Source organism: Rattus norvegicus, chromosome 1, assembly GCF_036323735.1.
Source record: "Rattus norvegicus strain BN/NHsdMcwi chromosome 1, GRCr8, whole genome shotgun sequence".
Taxonomy (NCBI): Eukaryota; Metazoa; Chordata; class Mammalia; order Rodentia; family Muridae; genus Rattus; species Rattus norvegicus.
The window spans coordinates 7,362,440-7,386,952 of record NC_086019.1 but is presented as its reverse complement, the minus strand read 5'-3'; the positions used below and the strand labels follow the sequence as shown (position 1 = coordinate 7,386,952).

Genomic DNA, 24,513 nt, shown 5'->3' with positions numbered 1-24,513 from the left:
TTAGTTCAAATCCATCATACTACTGAGTCTAGGTTCTTACTACTGCTCTCGAGTGCTCCTCAATTACACTTATAAACACTTAGGTGTAGCTTCTATGGAGAAAAAGACTGGGCATGTTAAATCCCAAAGGATTACTAAATTGATTTAATACAGAAAAAATATACCAAAGATCATAATAGAACATACAGTTGCATAATCAAGACTTTAATCCTTTGAAATGTTTCCTTTTCTTCATGGATAATAATCAGTGAACTTACGTGTTAGAAAATAGCTTTGACTCATACTCTGTGAACAATTCATCAGCTTTACAAAAGACACAGCTGAAAGAGATTATCAGAGAAATATTTACAATATGACCAGCAATAACAATTTCTTAAAAAAAACGCAGCATTTTGTATTTTAGTTTTCTAGCGAATAGAGCACTTCAGAAAAAAATGATACGGTTTTCAAGCAGATGATCCTTGATTTGCTTTAGTTTAAAAAATACATGTCTACATCTGTCTGAATTACGATAGAATAGTCCAACTTATGAGCTACCATCTCTTAGGTCAAGTGAGTCTTCCTGGAAGACGCTGGACCCTGTATAACTTCCTCAGACACCTACCAGTTGAGAGGGAGTCTAGCTGGCCGCAGGTGGCAAACTGTTGCAGACTCAATCACATCCCGGGACGGAGGTTTCTCCAGCTTCTTCACAGCCTCCCTCACTAGCTTCTGGAACTTGTGCAGCTCTTCCATTTGTGTTGTAAGTAAGAACTGAAGACCTCTACAGTCACGGAACCTTCCTCCCATCAGCAGCACAGCATACAACACACAGAAAGTAAGTCAGTTTCCTCAGAAAATGTGTGTCAGTCAACTCAAGGTCTAATACAATGCAATGCCTGCTACAAAAAGATGCCAAAGAGTTTGGTAATTCTACTCTTGGGACCTAGAAGAGAGGATACAGGATCTTTCAAAGATGAGGACTAAAATAGTCTAGCTTTCTAAGGCTAGATGACTATAGTCTTCTATTTAAGGAGAGCAGACTATACAGTCTAAAACAAAATTGAGAAGAGGAATGGATAAGAGTCATTTCTTGTTATAAACATGGAATTAAGTTAGATGTAGTGGGATAAGCCTTTAATCCCAGTGAAGGGAGGCAGAGGCAGAGGCATGTGGCAGATGGATCTTCGAGTTGAAGAACTTTCTGGTCTAGATAATGAGTTCTGAGTAGGGCTACTTAGAGACCCTCTCTCAAACCAACAAGAATACGTACGAAACAAAAACAGCTACAAAGAGCAGACCCCCATGACTCTAAAAGGAGAATGTTTCAAATGGCTAACAGAAGAAAAAAAGATCTGTTTTAGACTTAATAGTGAATGTTTTTGTTTTAAATACTTAAGAAAATGTACACCCTAGATGTTTCTAGGTACATGTTGGGACGCTGATATTAAATGGACAGCTGTGCACAGTGACTCGGTTTGTATGACTGTCTTACTTCTCTGACATGGAGAGTTTGTCCGTTTGGTGCTTGTAGTTACTGCTTATCTCATTTCGCACGCGCTGAACAAGCTCCTCGTCAACAGCATACTCCATTGCTCTGTGAACTACATTCAGCCACCAAGGAGAACCAGAATGAACCTGAAGAAAAGCCAAAACTGATCAGTTAGTGCACTCACTGGGAAGGAGACATAACAATATTGATAATTCTGTTCTCAAAGATTATAACTAATAAATGTGTACACATCACACAGAAAAACACACAAACTATGTGTATTGGGCAAATACTTCTTTTTTAATCATAGTAAGAGACCTATTCTTTGGAATACTCTAGACAAATGATATTTTATATAAAATTTGTATATCAAAGCTGTGTTAAAAAGTTTTACAAACTGAAAACAAAGTGTAAAGAGCAACACACTAAAGAAAGAATATTGAATACTGACCTAGATTCCCCCAATACATAACAAAATTATAACTACACACTAAGTAATTAATTATTTAGGAAGCATAACATGGGGAACAACTGATACAACATTGGTGTTGTTTCCTTAGATTTTGCTCTGGTGTCAAAAAAAAAAAAAAAAAAAAGAAACTCAGAGAGGACAAGTAGTCTGCAAGAGTAATACCTGTTATCCTAAATGTGGGAACAGCCTTTGCTAAAATCAAAGAGACATTATGAAGTCTTTATGCTTTCTCTAAAGGACAAACTATTATTCATCCAACATAAAAAGGAATCCACCATAATTTAAAAGAAAACAGAATTTTAACATAGCAGACTCGACATACTAGTCCACTCCAGAAGAGACACTGTTAACTGTAAATACACTTATTGTGGTAGCTTGATTAAGAATGGCCCGCACAAGCTATTACATTTGAATTCTAGGTCCCAAGTTGGTAGATGTATTTGGCAAGGACTAGGAGATATGGCTTGAAGGGGGTGTGTCACGCAGGAGGGCTTGGAGGTTTTGAAAGACTCTCTCCATTGCCAGGATACTTTCATGATCAAGACCTGAGCTCTCAGCTCTTTCAGTCTGTGCCTTTCCTCTGCCATCTCACCTTTGAAACCATAAGCCCGATTAAATAATTCAATTATTTTTATACGTTGGTCAAGGTGTTTTGTGAAAGCAACAGAAAAGTAACTGACATATCTGTGTTATAGGCACTCAAGTAGGTGCTAAGAATTCGAAGGGGAACAAAAAGTTCGAACAAAACACAAACAAACGGACCCCGAATGCTATGGGTGACAAGTACCTTCCTTTGGAGCTCCCGAATGGACTGCTGCACAGGCTGCAAAGCTTGCTGGGCTTCGGCCACCTCTGTGTTACACTTGCTCATGTAGTGCTCTCGGAGCTGCTTGGCCTGTGTGGAAATAAAACGTCAATGGAAACTTTCACTGGAGCACAATTAGTACTATGCTTCAGAAACAATGTGCACACCCCATATATTTAAAGTTCTTTGATTTAAACATAAAGTTTCACATTATAAAAGGTATTCTAGAAATTCCTAAAATAAATAATGAAAAGAAGAAAACTCATACACTGAGGCTACAATATTTAAAAAAGCCTAAATATTTATTCATTCTAGGATAAAAAGATATTAATATTTCACAAGTGAGCCAAGACTTACGTTACTTGTCTGGTTTAGTTGTTGCAGTACTTTTAAGAACTGCCATCATTTAAAAATAACTCAAGTTACACAGTATTGAAGGTGTCAGAACTGAACCTTTTCCTACAAAATTTGTACATAGAAGTCCTAACCCTCAGTGTGACTGCACCTGGAGAAAAGGCCTGTACACCAACTAAGGCCAAAGAAGACCGTAGGAGCAATGCCCTAGTGGAGCCCTTATGGGAAAAGAAATATTAGGAATGTGCAAGTGTGAATGAAACGCAAGAAGGAAACAGTGGTATCTGAAGCAAAGAGAGGAGCTGCAGGAGAAATTAAAATCATGTACTTTGATTTCAGACTTCATCTTCTACAACTGTAAGAAATATCTATTCATTAAGTCTCCTGGCCTAGTATTCTGTTATGTTATTTCTAGGAGACTAATACTACCAGGAATAAAAATCTGTTACCACTCTTTCACCTTTTTAAAAGATCAGTGAAGAAATAATTCATAAAAATATGGTGTACAGAGGCAGGGCGATAGCTCAGTGCTTACAGTGCATGCCCAAAAAGTAAGAAAACCAGAGCTCAGACCTACAGAACTTACATACATGCCAATGGACATGGGAGCTTGCCTTTAAGTCTAGCCTTGGAAGGTGGAGAGGAAGGATTCCTTGAACAAAATGTATTTAACTGAGAGAAACTGCCTCAAAGAATGAGACAGGAGAGCTTCCAGGATGATTCCCAGCATCGAATCTTGGGTCTCAGTATTCATGCACACATTTACCAACAAATGAGAGCCTGCAAACACACACACACACACACACACACACACACACACACACACACACACACACACGAGACAGAGAGAGAGAGAGAGAGAGAGAGAGAGAGAGAGAGAGAGAGGGAGAGAGAGAGAGAGAATTGCATACCCTTCGGCTTTCAAAAAGGAAAGTTTTCTGTTATTTCTAATACCATAAATAAAACAATGGAAGCACTGAAGATTAATGATGCAGGACCTCACTTAGATGTAGGATTTAAAACAGAAAATTCACACGACTAGAAAGAATAGTGGTTGCTAGGAACTGCAGAGATAGGGGATACTGGTCAAGGGATTATACTATAGTGACTAGTTACATATGCTACTGAGAGTAGATGTGAAATATTTATACTATTAAAAAAAATCAAGCACGCGACATAATGGGGATATATAATTTATGCTATTAGCCATGCCACTCCACAGTATCTGTGTGCATCTATAAATGTATACAATTTTGTCAATAAAAATTACTCATTTTAACAAATACAAAGGGTTAAATATATTTACACAATTCATATTCTATCTTGCTGATGCCAATAAAAATTCTACTTTGAGGTTCAATATACCTCAACCATATCCACTCTTTCAATTTTTCTTACCTTCTTCCTCTTTGATCTTAAAAAAGGCAAATATTCTGGGGAGACTTAGTATGGAAAGCTATCAGGAATTTCTATTAAAATAAGGTATACTATCATTCTGTTCAATAAGAGAAACTTCCTAGAAATGCCACTGAAAATCCGAGACATTTACTCTCTTAAAGAGAACACAGAAAGGAAGGGAACATGTGCAGCTTTTCTGTTTTCTGAACTATACTCTACAGTCCTGCCATGAAATCAGAATCTTCTCATCAAAATCATTAATGCGGGATCTATAAGCCATGTGACACGTCTGCAAGCAGATCACCAGACAGACAAAATAATCTGGAGTCCAGCTTTGTCTGCCCCTCAAAATCACCACAGCAATGTTGGACAGTAACTAAAGAGCAGGAAGACATTCCTTAACTTTATGTAAGTGTCAGCTAGATGAAGTACAGAATTTGAAAAGGAACTTTTATAAACAGAATGAAAAGAGTAACACTCGCCTCTTCTTCAAGTCTGCCATCTCTCAGGGTGGGCGGTATCCCTGGGTGTTTGGCTACCAGGAGCTCCATCAGGTTATGTGTGGCGTGAAGTCTCTGCAAATACACGGAAGATGAAGCTGTGAGGCGCGGCGCGGACACCACAGACTCTATGTGCTGTGGCGCAGAGCAGGGGTTCAATACTGTCAAGTAGTTTTCCTCTGAAAATATTTGAGTAGCATCTTCCCCACCCCAGAGGAAAATGAACAGAAAATGTCCTCAGTGCTAATGACGTAACTTTCTTTCAATTAAAACTATACATTCCTTTTTCCTGCAGCATGGCTAGGTATTGTGGGTTGGTCTGGTGCTACTGTGTATCCAGTGCTAAACACTGGCCTGAGATCTGTTTGCGCTCCCAAAGAGCAGATGCTCACACACACACTGATGTTGTAGACTTTGTTTGCCAATCTTCCATAACTGGCTCAATAGAACTGGCTATAGGCAACTACTGGGGAGATAGAGGGAGGCGGGCTTTTGGTTACCAGGTAGGGAGTCTAGGAGCGGGAGAAGACAGAGGTGTGAGAACAAGAGGTCTCCATTAGATGGGATGGACCAGGAGCATTTGGCCATGAGAAATAGGGTCCGTGGATAGATGGAAGGAGCAGAAATAACCCAGGAAAGACTCGAACCAGCAAGTAACTTGGAGAGCACAGCTGAGAAATAGCCAGTCTAGTGTAAAGAAAATAGTTTAGGGATAATCACCAGGAATTGTGCTAAAGCTGACTAAATCAATAGGACTATGTCTCTATTACTCGGAGGCTGGCTGGGTCATGGTAAGAACCAGCAGAATTAGTTAATAGCATTAGTTGGTGCCCAAGATGGGGCCAAAAGAACTGCCTCCTGTTGAAACAATAAAAAAAAAAAAAAAAAAAAAAAAAGAAAAGAAAAACCAAGCAGCGCAGGTGAGACTAAAATAGCAAGTACCATGGGGAGTGGGTGCAGCTGGGAAATAGTAAATTTAGCACAGATAAATAAAGTAGGGATAATCACCAGTAGCTGTGCTAAGATGATTGAACTGATTGATTACTGAGGGGCTGGCCAGGCCATATTAATAATAGTTAATTGATAGCATTTACAACAACAGATATGTATTCAGGAGCAAACAGAGTGTAGAGGTATACTTGAATACGCCAAGCTTGAAGAATGAGAAGGGGGAAAGCTGGAGTTGAAGAGATCAGAGAAAGGAGAAAACTGAAGAGATTGGTGGAAGAAGGAAAAACTCTATATTTCTGTGTTAAACATAAATCTACTTCCTGCCCTGATACTGAGCCAGCAACTTGCTAAATGTTAGAACTGAAAAGAAATCACGGTAATTTCACTCTTAAATTTATATGTTACTTGGGAAGATGACAGCTAGGGCCTCAAGATTATTAGGAGAGAATTCTGGCCAAATGTGATTTGGTGCCAAAATATGATTTGAGGCTTTCAGGGTCTGTTCTATCTGGGCATAAGCTACTAGTTATAGTGTAAGTCTCTGTGAGTCTACGTTACTTCCAATGTCTTACACGCTTTCAACATGGCTTCTTGAATCGCAGTGCATAGTACTAATGGACTTAATAGTAAAGTGTGCAAACGGCACTAGAGATGTGTGTCTCATCTTTGTGTATACTTGTGGGAGATGATAGATCAGTTTTGTACAAGCAGTTAGAGGGGAAGATATGTGTAGCACTTTGTCCCAGAAGAGCACTGCTGAGCTGACAGGACCAAGTGAGGACTCAGTGAGCAACTCTGCCTGTCAGCAGAGATGAGACGAACTAATAAACATCCCAAGCTGATCACTCATCTGTGGATATTGAGTTCAAGACCTGGAAACTCAAACTGTCTCTTTGCCCCTATGCATCTTTATTCCCCCTTTTCAGGAGTAGGACACCATTCCCATTAGGTACTCACATGTGTCTGAGGTCCATGTCCTGCCTTGCTGTTCAGCTAACCTCTGCTCCAACCCTGTCCTCCTCCATACTCCTTTCCAAATGTCCACTGCATCACATGAAGACGTCGGTGCTAAAGCCTGAGAGTCAACTTCCCTAGGTATCAAGCCCAGGCCTGCCAAGTTAATAAACGTGTGTTCTCACTTGCTAGACTCTTACCTGCAGTATGCTGGACAAACACTGCTCGGGTTGTAATTCAAATATACACCTCCTCCTAAAAGACCTCTAACAGCCTAGCTTAGAAGATCAAAGGGTCACGCTTATTTAGTGTGTTTTGGGAGTCAGTTTACTTAGGTGAGCTAATATTTTTTTCATTTAGATGAAAATTATTTAACAAATATGTTGATGTCATATGAAAAATTATAAAATTAGCCTACTTTCTGAATTACAAATAACTCAAACTATCTCCCAGTGCAGACTTTAGGTCTACATAGAGAACAAAGTTGATTTTCAAAGTTTATTACGTACACAAATCATTCAGATAATATTAAAAAAGAAATTCCAGCTATTACCTCTAGTAATTCTTTTTTTTAAACATTTATTTATTTATTTATTTATTTATTTATTTATTTATTTATTTATTATGTATACATCATACAGCTTTCTACCTGCATGTGTGCCTGCAGACCAGAAGAGGGCACCAGACCTGATTATAGATGGTTGTGAGCTACCATGTGGTTGCTGAGAATTGAACTCAGGGCCTCTGGAAGAGCAGCCGGTGCTCTTAATCTCTGAGCCATCTATAATTCTGACTCAGTTCACTGCCACCCTTTACTCTAACAGTAACATTTTGGAATGCTGCTGTTTAAGACAATTTGAATGTATACTTGAACTTTTTCAGGCTGCACGTACTTGAAGTGAATCAGTTTTGAGTTTTCCTTTGTGCTCCTCAGACGACCTTAAAACTTCTCTGTAGAGTTCCGCTGCCAAGGCGTATTCACCTGCAGAGAGGACACACGTCACAGCACTCCCAGTGTTACCCAGTTGCCTGCAGTCTACAAAGTTCCCACAAACCACAGTCTTAATGCTTCATAAGGCTATTACTACTGACTCTTCCCGCTGGGGGTGAATCCAGGGCTTGCACATGCTGGACAGCAGCCCTGTCACCAAGGCAATACTCCCAAACGTGCATCTCATTAAAGAACCCTGCATTAGGATGGTTCCAGATTTTAAAGGTGGTTATGGTTCCTTCATTTCACAGGATTTTTACTGTTTCAAATTACAGAGATACATTTGGAACAAACTATACTTTTAATGACTTAAAATACTGAAAAAAGGATTAAGCGTAGAAAATAATTTTCCTCTTAGTAGTCATAAAGGTTGCCAATTAGCATTCATTATGACTTAAAGTCATTATGACATAAAGGACAAATTATGGTCATCAACAGTGACAAAAAAGTGTTCATGACACTCTGATCAATCTACATCTAATTTTTAGAAAGACAATAAACTTTTATTGATAAACATATTTGTTCCTGGCATAAGGCACAAATAATTTTCAATTAAAACATATAACCTAAACAAGAACAACATAGTAAGACAGGCCAAAGTGAGTGGGAGAAAGACTAGGAGGCTTCACCCCCACACAACGAACCAGAGCAAGTAAGCACTGCTGGTGGGGAAATGGTCTTCCTGGGGAAGAGTTCGTCCATTGGTTATCCAATAGGCAGCCCGAGCACAAACAGACAAGTAACAGTACACATACTGAGAACATTATACTTTGGTGTATCTGTGTAAGCATATGTGTTACATATGTATGTAACAACAATTAATGAAAAAAGAGGCCATGATTTTTGAACATGAGCAAGGAGAAGATATAGGAGGGTTTGCGGGGAGGAAGGGAAGGATACAACTGTTATCATCTTGGAAATGACAGAAGTAATTTTTAAAAATAACATTTCACAAACCAAGAACTATGTAAATAGTGTAATGTTATTTCTATGAGGGGTGAGGACTGGGTCTTTGAAGTCAGCCTGCACTACACTGGAAGCTATGGGCCAGCTGGACTACAGTAAACCCCCATCTCAAGAACAAAACGAGAGGAGGCATATGAAGAAACCAGGTACGGATCCTAGCCATCTGTCCAGTGCTGATCGCACATCACAGTCAGTTCATGCTTATGCTGTGGTCTGTCCTCAGCAGTACCTTCACAGGAAGCACTGGAAAAAGCACCTAGTGAGACAGAGACTGCCAAACAATGGCCTGTGGGTCACACCTACCTCCTAGATTTTATGTAACTTCTCGGTCTAGAATGGCTTCATATTTTTATTCTTTGAGTGCCGGGGATTAAAATCAGGCTCTGTGTAAACCATACAGCTAGATTGCCGCTGAACTACATAGCATACCCAGTTTTAATTTTTTTAACAGTGGGAAGAACTTCAACAAATGTTTTATGACATGAGAAGTTTAACAACCATAAATAAAGTTTCATGGGAGCCCAGCTCTGCTCACTCCTGTGCTGTCCACAGCTGCTTCCGCACTACACAAGCAGGACTGAGAGGGTGCTGAGGGACCCCACAGTCACAAAGCTGCAGGGTCCTGTCTGCTTACTATAGAGAAGGGGTGCACTGACGGGAAGGAGGAGTCATGGTCAGTGGCTAAAACATCTACATTTACTTGCTGTCTGAGGGACACCTCAAAACCACTACATTACAAACTAAACTTAAAACTGAATGTCAGAAAAGCTATGAAATACAAAAAAGGTGCAGAAATGTTGCTGTTTCTCTGCCAAGAAGGTATTTCTTCCTTCCTTAAAATAAAAACTTAAAGTAATTTTAGTAATATTTAGGGTTATATTTATAACCAAAATAAGTCTTCTGTATAGATATGTACACTTCTGTAAATTTTAAGTTGCTTCTCTCTTCTTTCACCTTTCTAAATTCACACATACGAACATGTATGTATGCAAAAACATATGTTCCCACATACAAACACATAATAGAAAGCATTCTAAAATACATACTTTCACAATACTGAGGACTCACCTAAGTTCTACTCAGTTCTATAAGGGAGAAAATTATTTTCATAAAAATAAATCAACTAATATTCAATCATGTAGAGAATTATTTGTTTTTTGGAACAGGATCTCCCTATTTAGTCTCAATTTACCTTGAATTTCCATTCAACCTTTGTAGTGCTTAGACTGAAATGACATTCAGACATATGGACACAATTATCATCTATTCATAAAGAACAATTATTTAATAAACTCCCATTTACAGGAAGCATTGTGGCATAGACCATAATTTCAGCAGCTGATCAGGAATGATTCATTATTGCATGTGGTTCATGTTTATAGAAATACATTGTCTGAGGAAAACTCAAAATATGTATATGCAGCAAGTTTTACAAATATAAGTCAAAGCCAAACTTGGAAATATACATTCTCAGCCACTCGATGGCACTAGCACTTCCAAGTTACTGCACTAGACTTGAGAGTTCCTAAGTCATGTACGTCCAAAGAGTATCTGTAGAAAGCATGGTGTTTAAACTTATTATAAATTCATTATATAGCACACATTTCCATACTATAAGAAAGCGTTTCTAGAATTTGAAAAATATAGATTTCTTTTAAAAGTTCAGTCTTTACTGACTGATCCCTATGTAAGCAGAGTCTAAACAGCATTAGCTACGGTCACTCTAGACAAGAAACTAGAGTAGGAGTGCAGTGAAAGCACCTGCAGAGAGGACCAGGTGTCAGGCAGCAGAGTGCAGTGAAAGCACCTGCAGAGAGGACCAGGTGTCAGGCAGTAGGAGTGCAGTGAAAGCACCTGCAGAGAGGACCAGGTGTCAGGCAGCAGAGTGCAGTGAAAGCACCTGCAGAGAGGACCAGGTGTCAGGCAGCAGAGTGCAGTGAAAGCACCTGCAGAGAGGACCAGGTGTCAGGCAGTAGGAGTGCAGTGAAAGCACCTGCAGAGAGGACCAGGTGTCAGGCAGCAGAGTGCAGTGAAAGCACCTGCAGAGAGGACCAGGTGTCAGGCAGTAGGAGTGCAGTGAAAACACCTGCAGAGAGGACCAGGTGTCAGGCAGCAGAGTGCAGTGAAAGCACCTGCAGAGAGGACCAGGTGTCAGGCAGTAGGAGTGCAGTGAAAGCACCTGCAGAGAGGACCAGGTGTCAGGCAGCAGAGTGCAGTGAAAGCACCTGCAGAGAGGACCAGGTGTCAGGCAGTAGGAGTGCAGTGAAAGCACCTGCAGAGAGGACCAGGTGTCAGGCAGCAGAGTGCAGTGAAAGCACCTGCAGAGAGGACCAGGTGTCAGGCAGTAGGAGTGCAGTGAAAGCACCTGCAGAGAGGACCAGGTGTCAGGCAGTAGGAGTGCAGTGAAAGCACCTGCAGAGAGGACCAGGTGTCAGGCAGCAGAGTGCAGTGAAAGTACCTGCAGAGAGGAGCAGGTGTCAGGCAGAGGCGTGGGACAGCTATGCAGGAGCCTACACGTTCATCCTGCCAAAGCCTGATCACTTGAGAATGAACCAGCAAAATGTCCTACCCCAATCCTAACATGGGAACAGGGAAAGAAAACAGTCAGTCCGAGAGGGAGACAAGATAAAAGCCAAGGGTCAGAGAGCCACTATCTGAGCTTGTTACAACAATTCCATAACCCAGCACCATACACATCAAATCTGTGGAGATATTCTGAATCCCAAGTGCTGGGATAACAGGCATGGGCACCACGTTAGGCATTAGCAGTGCTGAGAAAGCAACTAAGCCATGTGAATATTTCATTAAACAAAATGGAATAATATTCCAATCACCAAGAAATTACGCAAGTAAAATAGTGTAGCCATGAAACTCTTATGCATAATATAAAAGGTATACAGAAAAAGATTACGTCTAGCTGTAATGTCACGTGACTCAGAAGGCTGAGGAAAGAATGCAAGTTTGCGTTAAGCCAAGGCCACACAGCCACAGTTCAAGGCCTGCTTGGACTATAAACAAAGACCTACATTAGGGGTTGGAGAATACTGTTTCTCAGACAGGATGCTGGACTTTAACGACCACACAGTATTGATACATTCATTGTTCACACATTTTCAAAGGCAAGCATGCATATATTTTATTTGTTGTAGTCATGTATTCTACAAACTCTAATCAGTTACTCTCTTCAACTAAGATGACACTGTAAAAAGCTGAAATTAGATATGATACACATTTTCCCAATTTTTGCTTAATTTTGTCCAAGTTGGTATGAAATAAAGTTCAACTGTAAAACTCTTTACCAGAGTTGCTTGTCTATTCAGTCTTTTTTTAATGGACTATAAGGCCCAGGTAATTTGGAGTTTAGATAGATTCCTAGACTACTACTACGGAGAACACTTATCAAAATGGCTAAAACATAGGAAATGTTAAGTCTGTAAAGACTAGTACTTGAAAGAGCCTGTCCTAAAAGGAAACTTTTCTCACAGTTGTAGGTGCCATACTTTTGTCCTGCTAATTTTGCTGTAAAACATACACTGTAAACAAGGTTAAATTGCTAAGTATCTGAGGTCACTTCATATTGTAATCCATAACATGAGGAAGACATGGCTTCCAAGTTTCAGTGTTTCCCTGTTTCATACTAAGAATGACACATTCTGGGGGAGGCAAAGCAAGGGCTGCTCTGTACTGTGCTCTAAAGAACAGACGGAGACGTGTGGTGTCAGAGGCCAGCTCAGTCACGACTGTAGACAAGCCCTGTTAGAGCTGCCTCTCCCCAGTTTGAATGGCTCACTCTAGTCCTCAAGCATCTTTGAAAGGAAGAGACACTCTCCAGGATGGTTCTGCCATGCCATGGAACAGATAACGAAGGCTAGAGGCTTAGACACTTATTTTGTATTCTACAGAAACTACATATTTTTCTGAACAAGTAATTTTCTGTTATTGTGCATGAGCATGTGCAGGTACATGTGTATGTGTGCTGCCCATGCATGTGTATACAAATGTGTATGGAGCCCTAATGACAGCGTTGGGTGGCCGCTGCCGCTCAGGTACTGCCTACGTTGGTTTTGGAGATAGGGTCTTTTCACTAGCCTGACGTGCGCCAGGAGCTAGGCTGGATAGCTTGTCTGTCTCCTCAATGCTGGATTACAAGGGTGCGCCAACACACCAGACTGGTTCTTTCAGCATCTTCTAGGGGATCAAACTCAGGTCTTCATGCTTGCAAGGCAAGGAGCTTTAGCACTCCTCCATCCTTTAAGTGATGTCTAAAGTTGTTATGTAATGAGAACAGCTATGAAGTGCCCCATGACTGCATATCAAAGCAGACTAGCATATAACTGTCATGGTGCTTGGTGGTGCAGAGGAGTTACATGTGGAGGACTGAAGGAAACGCTATTTACCACGGTAGCTCCCTACCTCCAGCACACTGGAAGCTCATCTCTCGTTAACAAGGGCTATAACAGACACCACCAGTAACATAAATGCTTGAGAGTGTACAGTGCTAAGCCCAATGCACAGTTTCTCCGCACATAACCCTATGGTAAAGTTTAAATTATAAATGAATATAACAGATGTTAATGGAACAGCTATAAACACATTTTTAAAAATATTCTCTGCTTCAAATTTCCCTTACTGATATGCAGGACATAGCTTGATATTTTGTTCTCATTCACTTCTAAATACTTCCTAGTTTCTTTTTGAGTTACCCTTTATACTGTGTTACTCCATCCCCCAAATATGTGAAGTATTTCTAGTTACTTTTTACTGGTATCTATTTTTTTAATTACATTATTTACTTATGGGGCAGGAGGGGGTGCATGCCACAGTGCATATGAGGACAACTTGTGGGTCCTCTCCATCTAAAAGGTGGGTACCAGGGACTGAACTCATGTCATCAAGTTTGCCAGGAGTCCACTCACCAGCCTGATAGCCAGTTCAATTTACCTGTAGTAATAAAACAAGTACTGAAGACTTGAACCCTTGTATTTATTGACTTGTTGCCTGCTTTAGATGTGTACTTGAAAAGAGCACGCATTCTTCTGTGGATGGGCAGTGTTCAGTAGGTGCTGAATAGATCACTTTCACCCAAGTCTTGGTTAAATGCTGACACAATGATATCTGCTTGTTCTGCAGTTGGGTGGGGGATAGCCTCATATGCTACTACAATTACAGATCTGCCTATTCTCATAATAAGCCTATCACTTATTATGATTATTTGGAAATTGTAGTTTTAGTTGCACATGCAAGATTTGAGATTTTATTTTGCATATTATTTCTAGACCATTCTTGCCATATACTATGATATGAAAAAAACATTCAGCTCTTGCTCCTTGTTCTTTCCCTTTTCCCCTCTTCCCCTTTGTCCCTTCTCTCCCCATTCCCCTCCTCGCTTCCCTCCACATGCTCATGGCCGGCCTCTACTCCTCTCCTCTTCTACTTTTCTTCTCTCATTAAACCTTTCCACACGGAAAAAAAAAAAAAAAAAAGAAAAAAGAAAAAAAATGTACAATATCAATTTTAAAATCAATTAACAATATGTTCAAGAATGTGTTACAATTCAATCATTTTTCTATTTCTAAGTTTTCTGGTTGTTTTTAAGTTTTCACTATAAATATCTTACTGGAAAATTTCTGTTCAGGTCTTCATTTCCTAAAATTTTCCAATTTATTAAACTTCCCAAGGTAAAAATGTTTGCTTAAGGCAGATGTACACTGATTGTTCTGAACATGCTCTGCGTTAAGTGCTTGGTAGGTAATGGAACCCATTAAACTGGTATCAGTAGTGTGCGAGAGCATCGCTCTGTAATTAACCTTCCTCAGAGGTACTGGAAGAACGGAATAGAGTACAGCATCACCTTCTACCTTTAATGATGTGGATGCCTGCTAAGCCGTTAAGGGCACAAACTAGCTGCCGGTGGGCCTCTTCACACTCTGTTCCACACTTCTTCTGCAAAGATGTCAGCAACTCCTCCATCGTCATGGTGCTGAAAGAAGAGACAGCTTTCAAAACCAGAAGGAAACCTGCAACCGTTCTCTCTGCAGGGAAGCTGGTGTGCTGGAAAAAGGTGCAGTACTCTCTACATGTGCACCACTCCTTGAGCAGTTTTCATCTCCACTTTAAACACTCATTTCTGAGTACTGCGCGTCCGAGTGTGACGTGTGTGTGTGTGTGTGTGTGTGTGTGTGTGTGTGGTTTGGGGGCAGAAGAGCGCCCCTGGAACTGGAGAATGTTGTAAGCCACCTGACATTGTACTGGGAACTGCGTTCAGTCGTTTGGAAAGGCAGCCAGAGCTCTGACCTGCTGATCCATCTCCAGTCCCTTCCTTCTCTTTCAGCCTTACAGTTATGACTTACACTTGCTACTAATCCAGTAAGGATTCTCCTATCTGACCTGCTTTCTCTTGTATTTTGCACTTTAATCAAAATGTACAATATGCTCTATTTGGAAAAGTACAAGGATCACAATGTAAGAACTGGGTCTAGATGAATCATATCACTACAAATTAATTGGACTCATGATTTACTGTAAATTTAATTTTTCATTTATAAAATAATAACTGAGATGTTCTAATAGTCAAGTCAGATGTCATTTCCACTAGAGAGATGTCTTGAACTATTTTTTAAACAGAAATTGTTTCATAGCAATCTATTATCTGTAAAACTTTTATCACGTTCAGCTTATATTATATGAATTTATCATCTCTGCTATTTCTAACTGTCTATAATCTACTTAAAAGTAAGCCCCTGATATAATCATCTTAAGAACTCTTCGACAGTTAAGAGAGTTTCTTATAATACCCCTCTTCAGGTATAGTCCAATCCATAAAATGAATTATGGAACAGGCACAAAGAATATAGCCAGCACATCCCTCGTATGGGAAACTACAAGTATTATTAAAAGCAAAAAATTCCACTAGGTGTGGGGGTGCCTGCCTTTAACCCTAGTACATGGAGGCAGAGACCAGTCTGGTCTACAGAGAGGATACTAGGGCTACAGAGAGAAACCCTGTCTTGAAAGCCAAAAAAAAAAAAAAAAAAAAAAGGAAGAAAAAAAGAAAAAAAGTACAAGTGAAAAATCCTCTCTAAACCAAAAATACAACCACAAAACCTGTTAATAATAGTTTAAATTTTAAAAGAAATGAAAACTAATTTTATGATTCTTTCACAAATGAGGCTCCATAGACATAAAACCATGAAACTTTAGAAACAAAAAACAAACAAAAAAGGAACTAACTGCTACCTAGCCTCAAGTCCCCGACTAACACTGGGAGTCAAAGTGCCTAAATACTGCACCATGAACGGCACTAGAGCAGTGAGTGGTGGTGACACCTCTTCTGGAGTGGCAGGAACTCCCCACGCACAGCCTGTGGGTGGCAGCAGGCCTGCCTGAGTCTCAGCAGGGGGTACAGGATGGAGGAGACCGTCCTTCTGTCCAAGCTGCTCAGCTTCAGGGCCCAGTCCGAGATCTTCCTGAGCTTTACCACAGCATCCTGGCAGCACACCTCATGCTGGCGGTGGTAGAAATGCCTCTCCACAGGGGAAAAATGGAGCCAGTGCATTTCTTCAGTCTGAGGTGGGATCTGGATCTGGAATGGGAGGTTGGAAAAACTTTAGCCTAAGATTTTCACTTTGATCCCTGCTTTGTGTCCTTCTAACGTTTGTAGTCAGTGAAAGTTTGGCATACTGACTTGGTCAATGACATCTTTCTTTGCGGACCTCCACATTATCTTAGCAATAAAACTGTACAGGTGTTGAGGATTTTTCTTGCAGTATGGATGATAGAGAAGTCGAATCCACCAGTGTTTGACACAATAAGGTTCAATCCCAAGAAAGACCACCAGCCCAAAAAGATCTGTAAAGGAAAAGCCACAGGACACAGGAGGGATGATTGCTTCTGGATTTGTCTGGCTTCTGCATGAGCTTACTCACAAACCCGCACAGCACACACAGGACCCACCATGAAGTGGGAAGCATCTTGCAGCCTCTTGAATGTGAACATTTTCTCCCACATTAGTTTACATTTTTGAGAAGCTACTGTGCTCTGGGTTCTGCTTTAATTTCTGGGATACTTACGATGTAAGAACCACTACAAAAGCTTGCAGTTCACTCAAAAGCTGGAGGCTGCCATCAGTGAAAATTCAGTAGATTTGTTTAATTAAGACATATGCATTAAAACAAGACTTGTTAAATGAGAAAAACATGAAAAAACAAAAGTAGGAGCTAATCTCGTGTGATGCAGAGAATGTGCTCCGACCTAACATCCCTAGTGATCTTTCATCTACTAACTTCATCTCTAGAGAACTAGCATAAGACAGTAATGACACACAAACCTACTTAGTGAGGCATCACTCTTAACCACTGAGCCATTTATGTGTGAAACAACATGATACGTGCTCTTTTCAAAAGGAGTAAACATTACTCTCGATTTAAATAAAAAAATTAAAATTCCATGATTCTCAGCCAGGGAAAATGCCGACATGGAGGCAAGAGTTGGGAACATAATCCCACACTAACGAAGGCTTGGAGCCATTGGCTATCATTCCCTTCTGGGAAAGGGAGAGTAGACCTCGTTTAGTCAACCACTCTCTAGTGCAAGACCATAGACCCCTAAATATCTGGGAGCACAAACTTGTCTTGAAGGATTAACACCTGGGTGGGTGAGTGAACTGGGGAAGAAACAGGAGAGGCAGGGAATATGGTCAGAATACATTGTGTGACTCTAAAGGCACTAATAAGATGGGAAACAAATAAACAAACAACCTACCTATTACACCATTTGAGGATGGCCAACAAACATTAGGGTGAAATTACTTTTTAGAAAGGGCCTTGCTATGTAGCTGAATCAAATGACTCTGATAGCACCTAGGAATTATATATGTTTATCTGCAGAAATCAGAGATTTATGGTTCAGATCACATCAGTCCAATGTTTATGTTCTACCTAACTGAGGTCCTCTAATTCTATCTGCTGGAACCAAATTAAGTCTCTTACTTCCTAAAGATGCCTTTCTTCTAGCCTGATTTACAGCAGTGAATGACTGAAATTTATCAGCATACCTCACCTTGTTCATTTTCCTCATTCGCCTTTTCTACCTCTCCAAGACCTCTGTAGTCTAGACTCACAGTGCTGGCACTGCCTGCCCGTCACCTGCTGCAGCCAAACAACTGGTCTCCCAGTATAAACTCTCCTCTCTGATGAACCAGTCTCTATGCTGGAACAACAGGCATCTCTTGAAAATGCATCCATCCACAAGATGAACTTAAATCACTGCCTAAATCCTCAGTTTCCAATTTTCAAAAATTTCCCAAATCTTCAAAAGTAAAAATCTATTTTTCAAAAAAAAAAAAACAAACAAGAAAAGTACTTTAACATGGTCTACTGGTCCTTTTTGGTTTTCTCTGTATCTACCCATTCCAAGTCTGCACAAACGATTCCCGAGCTCTTCGCTCTTTAGCCACACTGACACTTGTTTAAGGTCTCCTGCAGCCATGTTACCTTCCAATGTCTGTCTCCTCGACTGTGGAGCTCTTTTGTCTCCTATCACTGAGCAGTGTTGCAGATCTCAACTCACCTGTCATTTTCTTCAGCATCCCTTTCTATGAATTTGGTTCTCTCTCCCTTTTGTTTTCTTTTTTTCTCAGGTTTTAAACCTTCTTTGGAACTCAGATTGAGCTGAGACCTTTATCTATACTGTGGAATGGGTACAATACTTGGTCAATTTAAAGCAATGGGAGTCCTCATTATGTATCTGCCCTCATGAATACAAACTGAAGCATCACCCAAGTTGCATTTACAAGTTAATTGCTTTAAACTATTTAGCAAACTCCAAGTAAAAATACACTAAAATAAAGATTCTGACAAACATTAAGCACAGCAGTATTTGTCCCCAAAAGTAGGTTCTGCAAGTATGGTAACTGTGGGGGCCTGCATTACCTTCCAATCCTCTCTGCACTGGAGTGCCACTGACACACCACCGATTAATGCCACTCAAACGCTGGGCCATTTCTGCAGCCTAATGAAAGAAAAATATGAACTAAAACAAAACGCAGAAATCAGGTGTGTGTTTTCTCATGAAAATGGCCGACTAAAGCCCATTTCAGGTAAGATACATCTGCTCTCATTTATGACTTTTCACACTCGCCGTTGAATGTCATACCCAATAAACCATTACCCACCACCATGGTTCTCATTAGGAGCTCAGCATGAGACACATGGAAATGCAGAGGTAGTTATAAGCATGTAGAGAAGGAAAAAATACCCTTGATGAATACACCTCCTTCACTATTCTGTGAGCATTGGTGCTATGAGATATGATTCATCAATTCAGTTCAGGTTACAGACTGGTCAGTGAAGACAGAATAAGGATACATAAGGATTTGGGAGATCGCTCAGTCAGTGAAGTCCTTACCAGGGCCTGAAGTTGGGTCCTCAGCAGCAAAGTAAAAGCAAACAGCTAATCCTAGCACTGGGAAACGAAGGCAGGGGATCCCTGGGTCTGGCAAGTTGGCCAGTCTAGCTACCTAAGTCAGTAGGTTCCAGGTCTACTGAGAGACCACCTCAAACAACAGGGTGGACAGTCACAGAAGGAGGCCTGAGAAATATATACAGAGATAGATATAATACAATTCAACACATACGGGCCATTTTCTTTAGCCATTTGCTGCAGGCTACTGGAGAACACATAAGCCTTCAGATTAGGTGAAATGATTTAAAGGTCCCTAAGCATAGCTTGCTTTGAACTGTGCCAAACACACACTGATATCCAAGTATTCCATACAGAAGCATCATTCGGAGGATGAGAATAACTTTAAAGGATTATGTAGTTGATAACACAAGATTGTTTAGCAACAGATGTTCCAACACTAACAGTACTATGGGTTAACTGAATTCCGACTACCGGACCATTTACATCCTCCCTTCCTCTGGACTCGAAAATGTTTCAGAGACTCTTACTTTTACTGTAGGACACTCGACCATCTGCGCTTCATCCAGACAGATCCGCCACCACTCCACCGCTACCAGGGGGCTGGGAATGGCCATGTAGCGCTTCTGGTTCCTCAGGCGACGCCCATCTTCACTATTGCTATGTGGGATATCGACATAGTTTAATTCTGAACGGAGAACATCATAGGTAATGATAACTATATCTTGTTCTGCCAAAAAATGAGGCTGTAAGAACCCATCTTTCTTCACTCCTTGATATACCTGGGAAAAAACGACACCAAGAGTTATTACAGAGAACCTTGGCAGAGGCCAAATATTCATTTATTTATATTCCTACTGAACTGAGCCCTTTCTTAATTTTCTTTTGGCCACACATACTATAGACAGATTGTACAACTGTCTGGAGAAAGGTTATGTTTTGGTATAAGAGCCAAGGGACATGAACAATGTGAATAGAAATATCACAGAGCAAATGTGACAGCATTGTTGGAACGGCCAATCATGCAACTGACAGCTAACTCAGAGGAGCTAATGTTTCAATTAAGTTTTAAAACAAATGCTTAGGGCTCTTTCAACTGGACAAAAGGGAAAGAAAGTGAGCAGGTTAGTAGATGGACCCGCAGAGTGCCAGAGCCCAGTGGTATGGGGAGGCAGAGCAGTCACAGGGGACACTCATGGTGTATCCTTCCTGTGTCAGGCACTGTACGAGGCACTTTCTCCAAAGTTCAACAGCCACACTGTTAAGTGCTATTTCTTTCTCACACAGAGGAAACAGTGACCTACTCAAAACTAAGGGAGCTAAACTGAAAAGCCTATCCACACAGAAGAGAGCTGCGCAGTGGCAAACACTGTTTTATCTACTGTTACTGTCTTCATGTCCATGTCAGCAGCTGACTATGGAAAAACTACACCTCTGCATGGGAGGAAGAAGGCAGGCAGCCAACAGTAACGACCACTGACGCTGGGCTTGACCACCCGATTTAACCTACACAGCAAGCCTCTGAGAGGCTACTTTTAGAACTGAGCATAGCTCCTGGACACTGTCAAGGACCAAATAAATATCGGATTATTCTAAGGAGGTAAATGAGGCCCCAGAAGACAGTAAGGCGACAGGTTAAATGGCATCTGCAATCACACTATGCCACCCTGGAACTGTATCTTTCTCTGAAATCACAAATGCCTCACCAAGACATTTTCATCTTGATGATCAAGGATCTTTAAAAAGCCTTAATACCAATATACTCTCAACTTCTGAAATTTGGAAGTGAAAAGAGAATATAGTCTAGTCTTCTATTTCTTCTTTTCAATATTCTCTTCAAGTTCTGGTATAACTAGAAGTAGTATCCTAACAAATAATTTTAGTAATATAAAAACAGAGGATGATGGGAATATGGCTCAGTGCTAGAGTGCTTGCCTGACATGCACAAGCCCTTGTGTTCAATTTATTGAAAAAGGAAAAAAGTATGAAAACATTAACAAAGAGCTTTAGGGAAAAAAATCATAAAAGAAAGTAAAACAATACATCATCAAAATTAGCTGTGTGTGGTACACATGCCTATAATGCCAGCACTTGGGAAGTAGAGGCAGGATGATCAGGAGTCTAATGTCATCCTCGGAGCTATCCTGGGCTACATGAGACCTTGTTCAACCATGAGGAAAACTATCACAAAGAGGCAAAACTGTACATGTTTTATTCCCTCTTTAGCTGCAGTGCCTTACCAAAACTCGAAGGGATGACGATCTCACGTGCCGGTTGATTTCATCTACCCACTGGTGGCAAATGGAGCTTGGGGAGATGATGAGAGTCGCTCTGGTTGACACTGGCTCCATTGCAACCAGGCAATGAGGGCAGTAAAAAGGCTTAACCTTCAGATTCTTCTCCTCGTAATTCACACACTTTGCATGCTGCCACAGGTGACACTTCAGACACTGAACTCTTGGCTTGCGGCCGATCTGGTCAAATTCACCACATATACACTCAAAGCGGTAGTCAGGGGTCTCACAGAAACTTGCAGTGTTAGACTGTGCCAGCTCCATGGCGGCCGGGCTTGGAGACTCAACACAGTCCTCTGCGTCTTGGATCTGCCTGTTTTCAGAGACACATGTACTTTCTGACACATGAGCATCGGCGCTTGCACAGTCACCAGCAGCTGGAGCCTCAACTTGGGAATCCAGATTGACAGGCTGACCCTTTTCCTTTTTAGTGAGTAACACAGGCTTCTTCTTCAACTTACGGCTTTTTCTTGCCTTGCAGTAATAATAATAAGGATCATCGTCGTCGTCATCGTCGTTGTCATTATCGTCATCATAAATGTCTGATGGCATGTATTCAGAATCTGTATCCTTGTTCACTGATTTCCTTAACTCTTTCTCAATTTTTTGTGGACTCCCTACTGCCTAAAAAGTATTGTTTAATTAACATGTGCCAATAAAGTTGTAATTGTGAAACTAAACTCTAAACGTTATATAGAAACAATTCAACAGTGTCTTTACCACCCCTTTACCCAAGGAAACTTGCTCCTGATAAACACATTTTAATTAGTCCTCTGAAAGATCTCTCCCTCTGTAGCCTTCAGAAAAGCAAGGTTCTACTTGATCCCTGTATAGTACTGATGAGAAAGATAAAGGTAAGCCATCCCTTTGTTATTAATGTGTTATGATTTCAAGTCTGCTTAAATCAATCAAAAATAAATTTAGAGTACATAAAATTCCATATCATCAAGTACAAGTAAAATGAAAGTTGATTTCTATTTCTTGCCAGCAGTACACAGACTTTCTAAGTGTGTCTCTTGTCATTATGGTTTGAATGTCGGTTCTGGGCCACGCACTCTGAGTATGAGTAAAAGGACTACAGAAGTGCCCACGAAGAGCATGTAACACAGTTGGGCTGTGACAAACAGGTAGGTGACAGGAACAGCTCCCTGAAAATGGGATCAGAATCGAGGGCACAAAGAAGAACCAGGAGATTAATACAGAACAGTGACACTGACTAGAGACCCCGCCTCCTGGTGGCAGTAGGACTGCAAAGGCACAGCTCACTGTTGTGCTTGCTTGGGCCAAGCTGGACGCTCTCTGCTCTAAAATGAAGAGTGTCTGTTTATCCCACTACCTCTTACAGCGGCCACGCCAAAGCAAGCAAAAGGCTTTCATACTGATTTGTCGTCAGCATTCTTCCTTAATGGTGTTTATATGTACTGTGTCGACTTTTCTGAAAGCAAATTGAAATTACTATCCAAATGAAAAGTTTTATAGAAAAATATTCAAATTTTACAGGAGGATGTCACTGGGAACATAACTTTATGTACAAGACTTGAAGAATTTATACATGGTATATGCAATTTGAGGCATTAATTTTCTAAAGTTGGGAGCAAAGTCTGTAAATGCAGAGAGCATCTTAACAATAGAGAAGCTACTTTAAACTTTAAGGTGTATGAAACCAACTAATTTTAGAGCTCATTCCACTGAATTCTTCTACTGTGCCAATCTCATTCTCTGGGTTCAACAGTAATTAAAATAGTTGTTTCTTTTCAGACACTTACATTCAGAAAGTAGAAAAGTTAAGGCAGTCACTGTCATAGTACTTTTTCTTTCTCATTTCTGATTTTTGTATTTAAACTCAGTGTCAAGGTAGGACTTATCCATTTATTCTCTAAGGAGCTATATATAAGTATATGCACTTAATAAATGATGTTACCTGCTTTTTCGTTTTATCAAATACATCTTCTTTGTAATTCTTTCCCAGTGTAAAAGTCCCAGAGAAACCACGGCCTTTAATCTGTTTCACAAGACCTTCAAAGATTAAACATTTCAACATCCGCTTCAGAAGACTCCGGTTCCGCTGAACGTCGTATCTGAATGTGGAGCTGACATACTTATAGATAGAAAGAATAGAAACGCCTTTTTTCCCATTCATTTCTTTCACAGCTGTCAGAATCATCACACGTGTGGCTAAATGTACAGTGGACAGACAAAAGGATATGACAATTACTTAAAATAAATGATAAGAAATTCAATTTTAATCTTTACCAAGGACTGGGTACAAATAAAAGACATAATACAATCTAGTATTCCAAAGAATATGTAGTAAAAATTTACCTTGAATTAAGGAAAATTATTGTAGAAATAATGTAACAAAGGATTATTTAGGCTAATTTGTTAATTTGATGGCACAACAACCATTCAAATTATAAAACACAATCTCTTGAATGTCCTATTATATGCTATGCTACAATTTCTAAGAAAATTCATGTGCTAGTGTGATGGTCTGCATATGCTTGGCCCAGGGAGTGGCAGAATTAGAAGGTGTGGCCTTGTTGGAGGAAGTGTGTCACTGTGGGGTAGGCTTGGAGACCCTCCTCCTAGCTGCCTGAGGATGCTCACTCAGTCTGTTCCTGGCTTCCGATAGGTGAAGATGTAGAACTCAGCTCCTCTTGCACCATGCCTGTATGGAGGCTGCCATGCTCCTGCCTTGATAATAATGGACTGAACCTCTGAACCTATAAGCCAGCCCCAATTGAATGTTGTCCTTATAAAACTTACATTGGTAATGGTGTCTGTTCACAGCAATAAAACCCTAACTAAGACAGCTAGTAAGAATTATAAAAGCTACACTTGAGGGCTGGAGAGATGGTTCAGTGGTTAAGGGCACTGACTGCTCTTCCAGAGGTTCTGAGTTCAATTCCCAGCAACCACATGGTGGCTCACAACCATC

At 40.5% G+C, this 24,513-nt stretch overlaps 1 protein-coding gene across 3 annotated transcripts in view; it reads right to left on the bottom strand.

Annotated features, from left to right (window-relative positions):
* Window positions 1-24,513, bottom strand: part of Shprh (SNF2 histone linker PHD RING helicase) — a 73,732-nt gene that overhangs the window by 35,852 nt on the left and 13,367 nt on the right. The window contains exons 8-21 of one of the 3 annotated variants that reach the window (NM_001107470.1): window positions 23,497-23,750; window positions 21,522-22,199; window positions 19,812-20,063; window positions 18,792-18,870; window positions 16,547-16,710; window positions 16,188-16,444; window positions 14,714-14,842; window positions 12,501-12,553; window positions 7,799-7,887; window positions 4,983-5,075; window positions 2,731-2,838; window positions 1,475-1,617; window positions 605-778; window positions 258-320 (exon numbers count right to left, since the gene is read on the bottom strand). In NM_001107470.1, coding sequence (NP_001100940.1) covers window positions 258-320; window positions 605-778; window positions 1,475-1,617; window positions 2,731-2,838; window positions 4,983-5,075; window positions 7,799-7,887; window positions 12,501-12,553; window positions 14,714-14,842; window positions 16,188-16,444; window positions 16,547-16,710; window positions 18,792-18,870; window positions 19,812-20,063; window positions 21,522-22,199; window positions 23,497-23,750 — 2,536 coding nt within the window. Of the gene's footprint in view, window positions 1-257; window positions 321-604; window positions 779-1,474; window positions 1,618-2,730; window positions 2,839-4,982; window positions 5,076-7,798; window positions 7,888-12,500; window positions 12,554-14,713; window positions 14,843-16,187; window positions 16,445-16,546; window positions 16,711-18,791; window positions 18,871-19,811; window positions 20,064-21,521; window positions 22,200-23,496; window positions 23,751-24,513 lie in introns of those variants that run through there. The other 2 variants (XM_006227639.4, XM_063288635.1) reach the window with 2 other exon arrangements.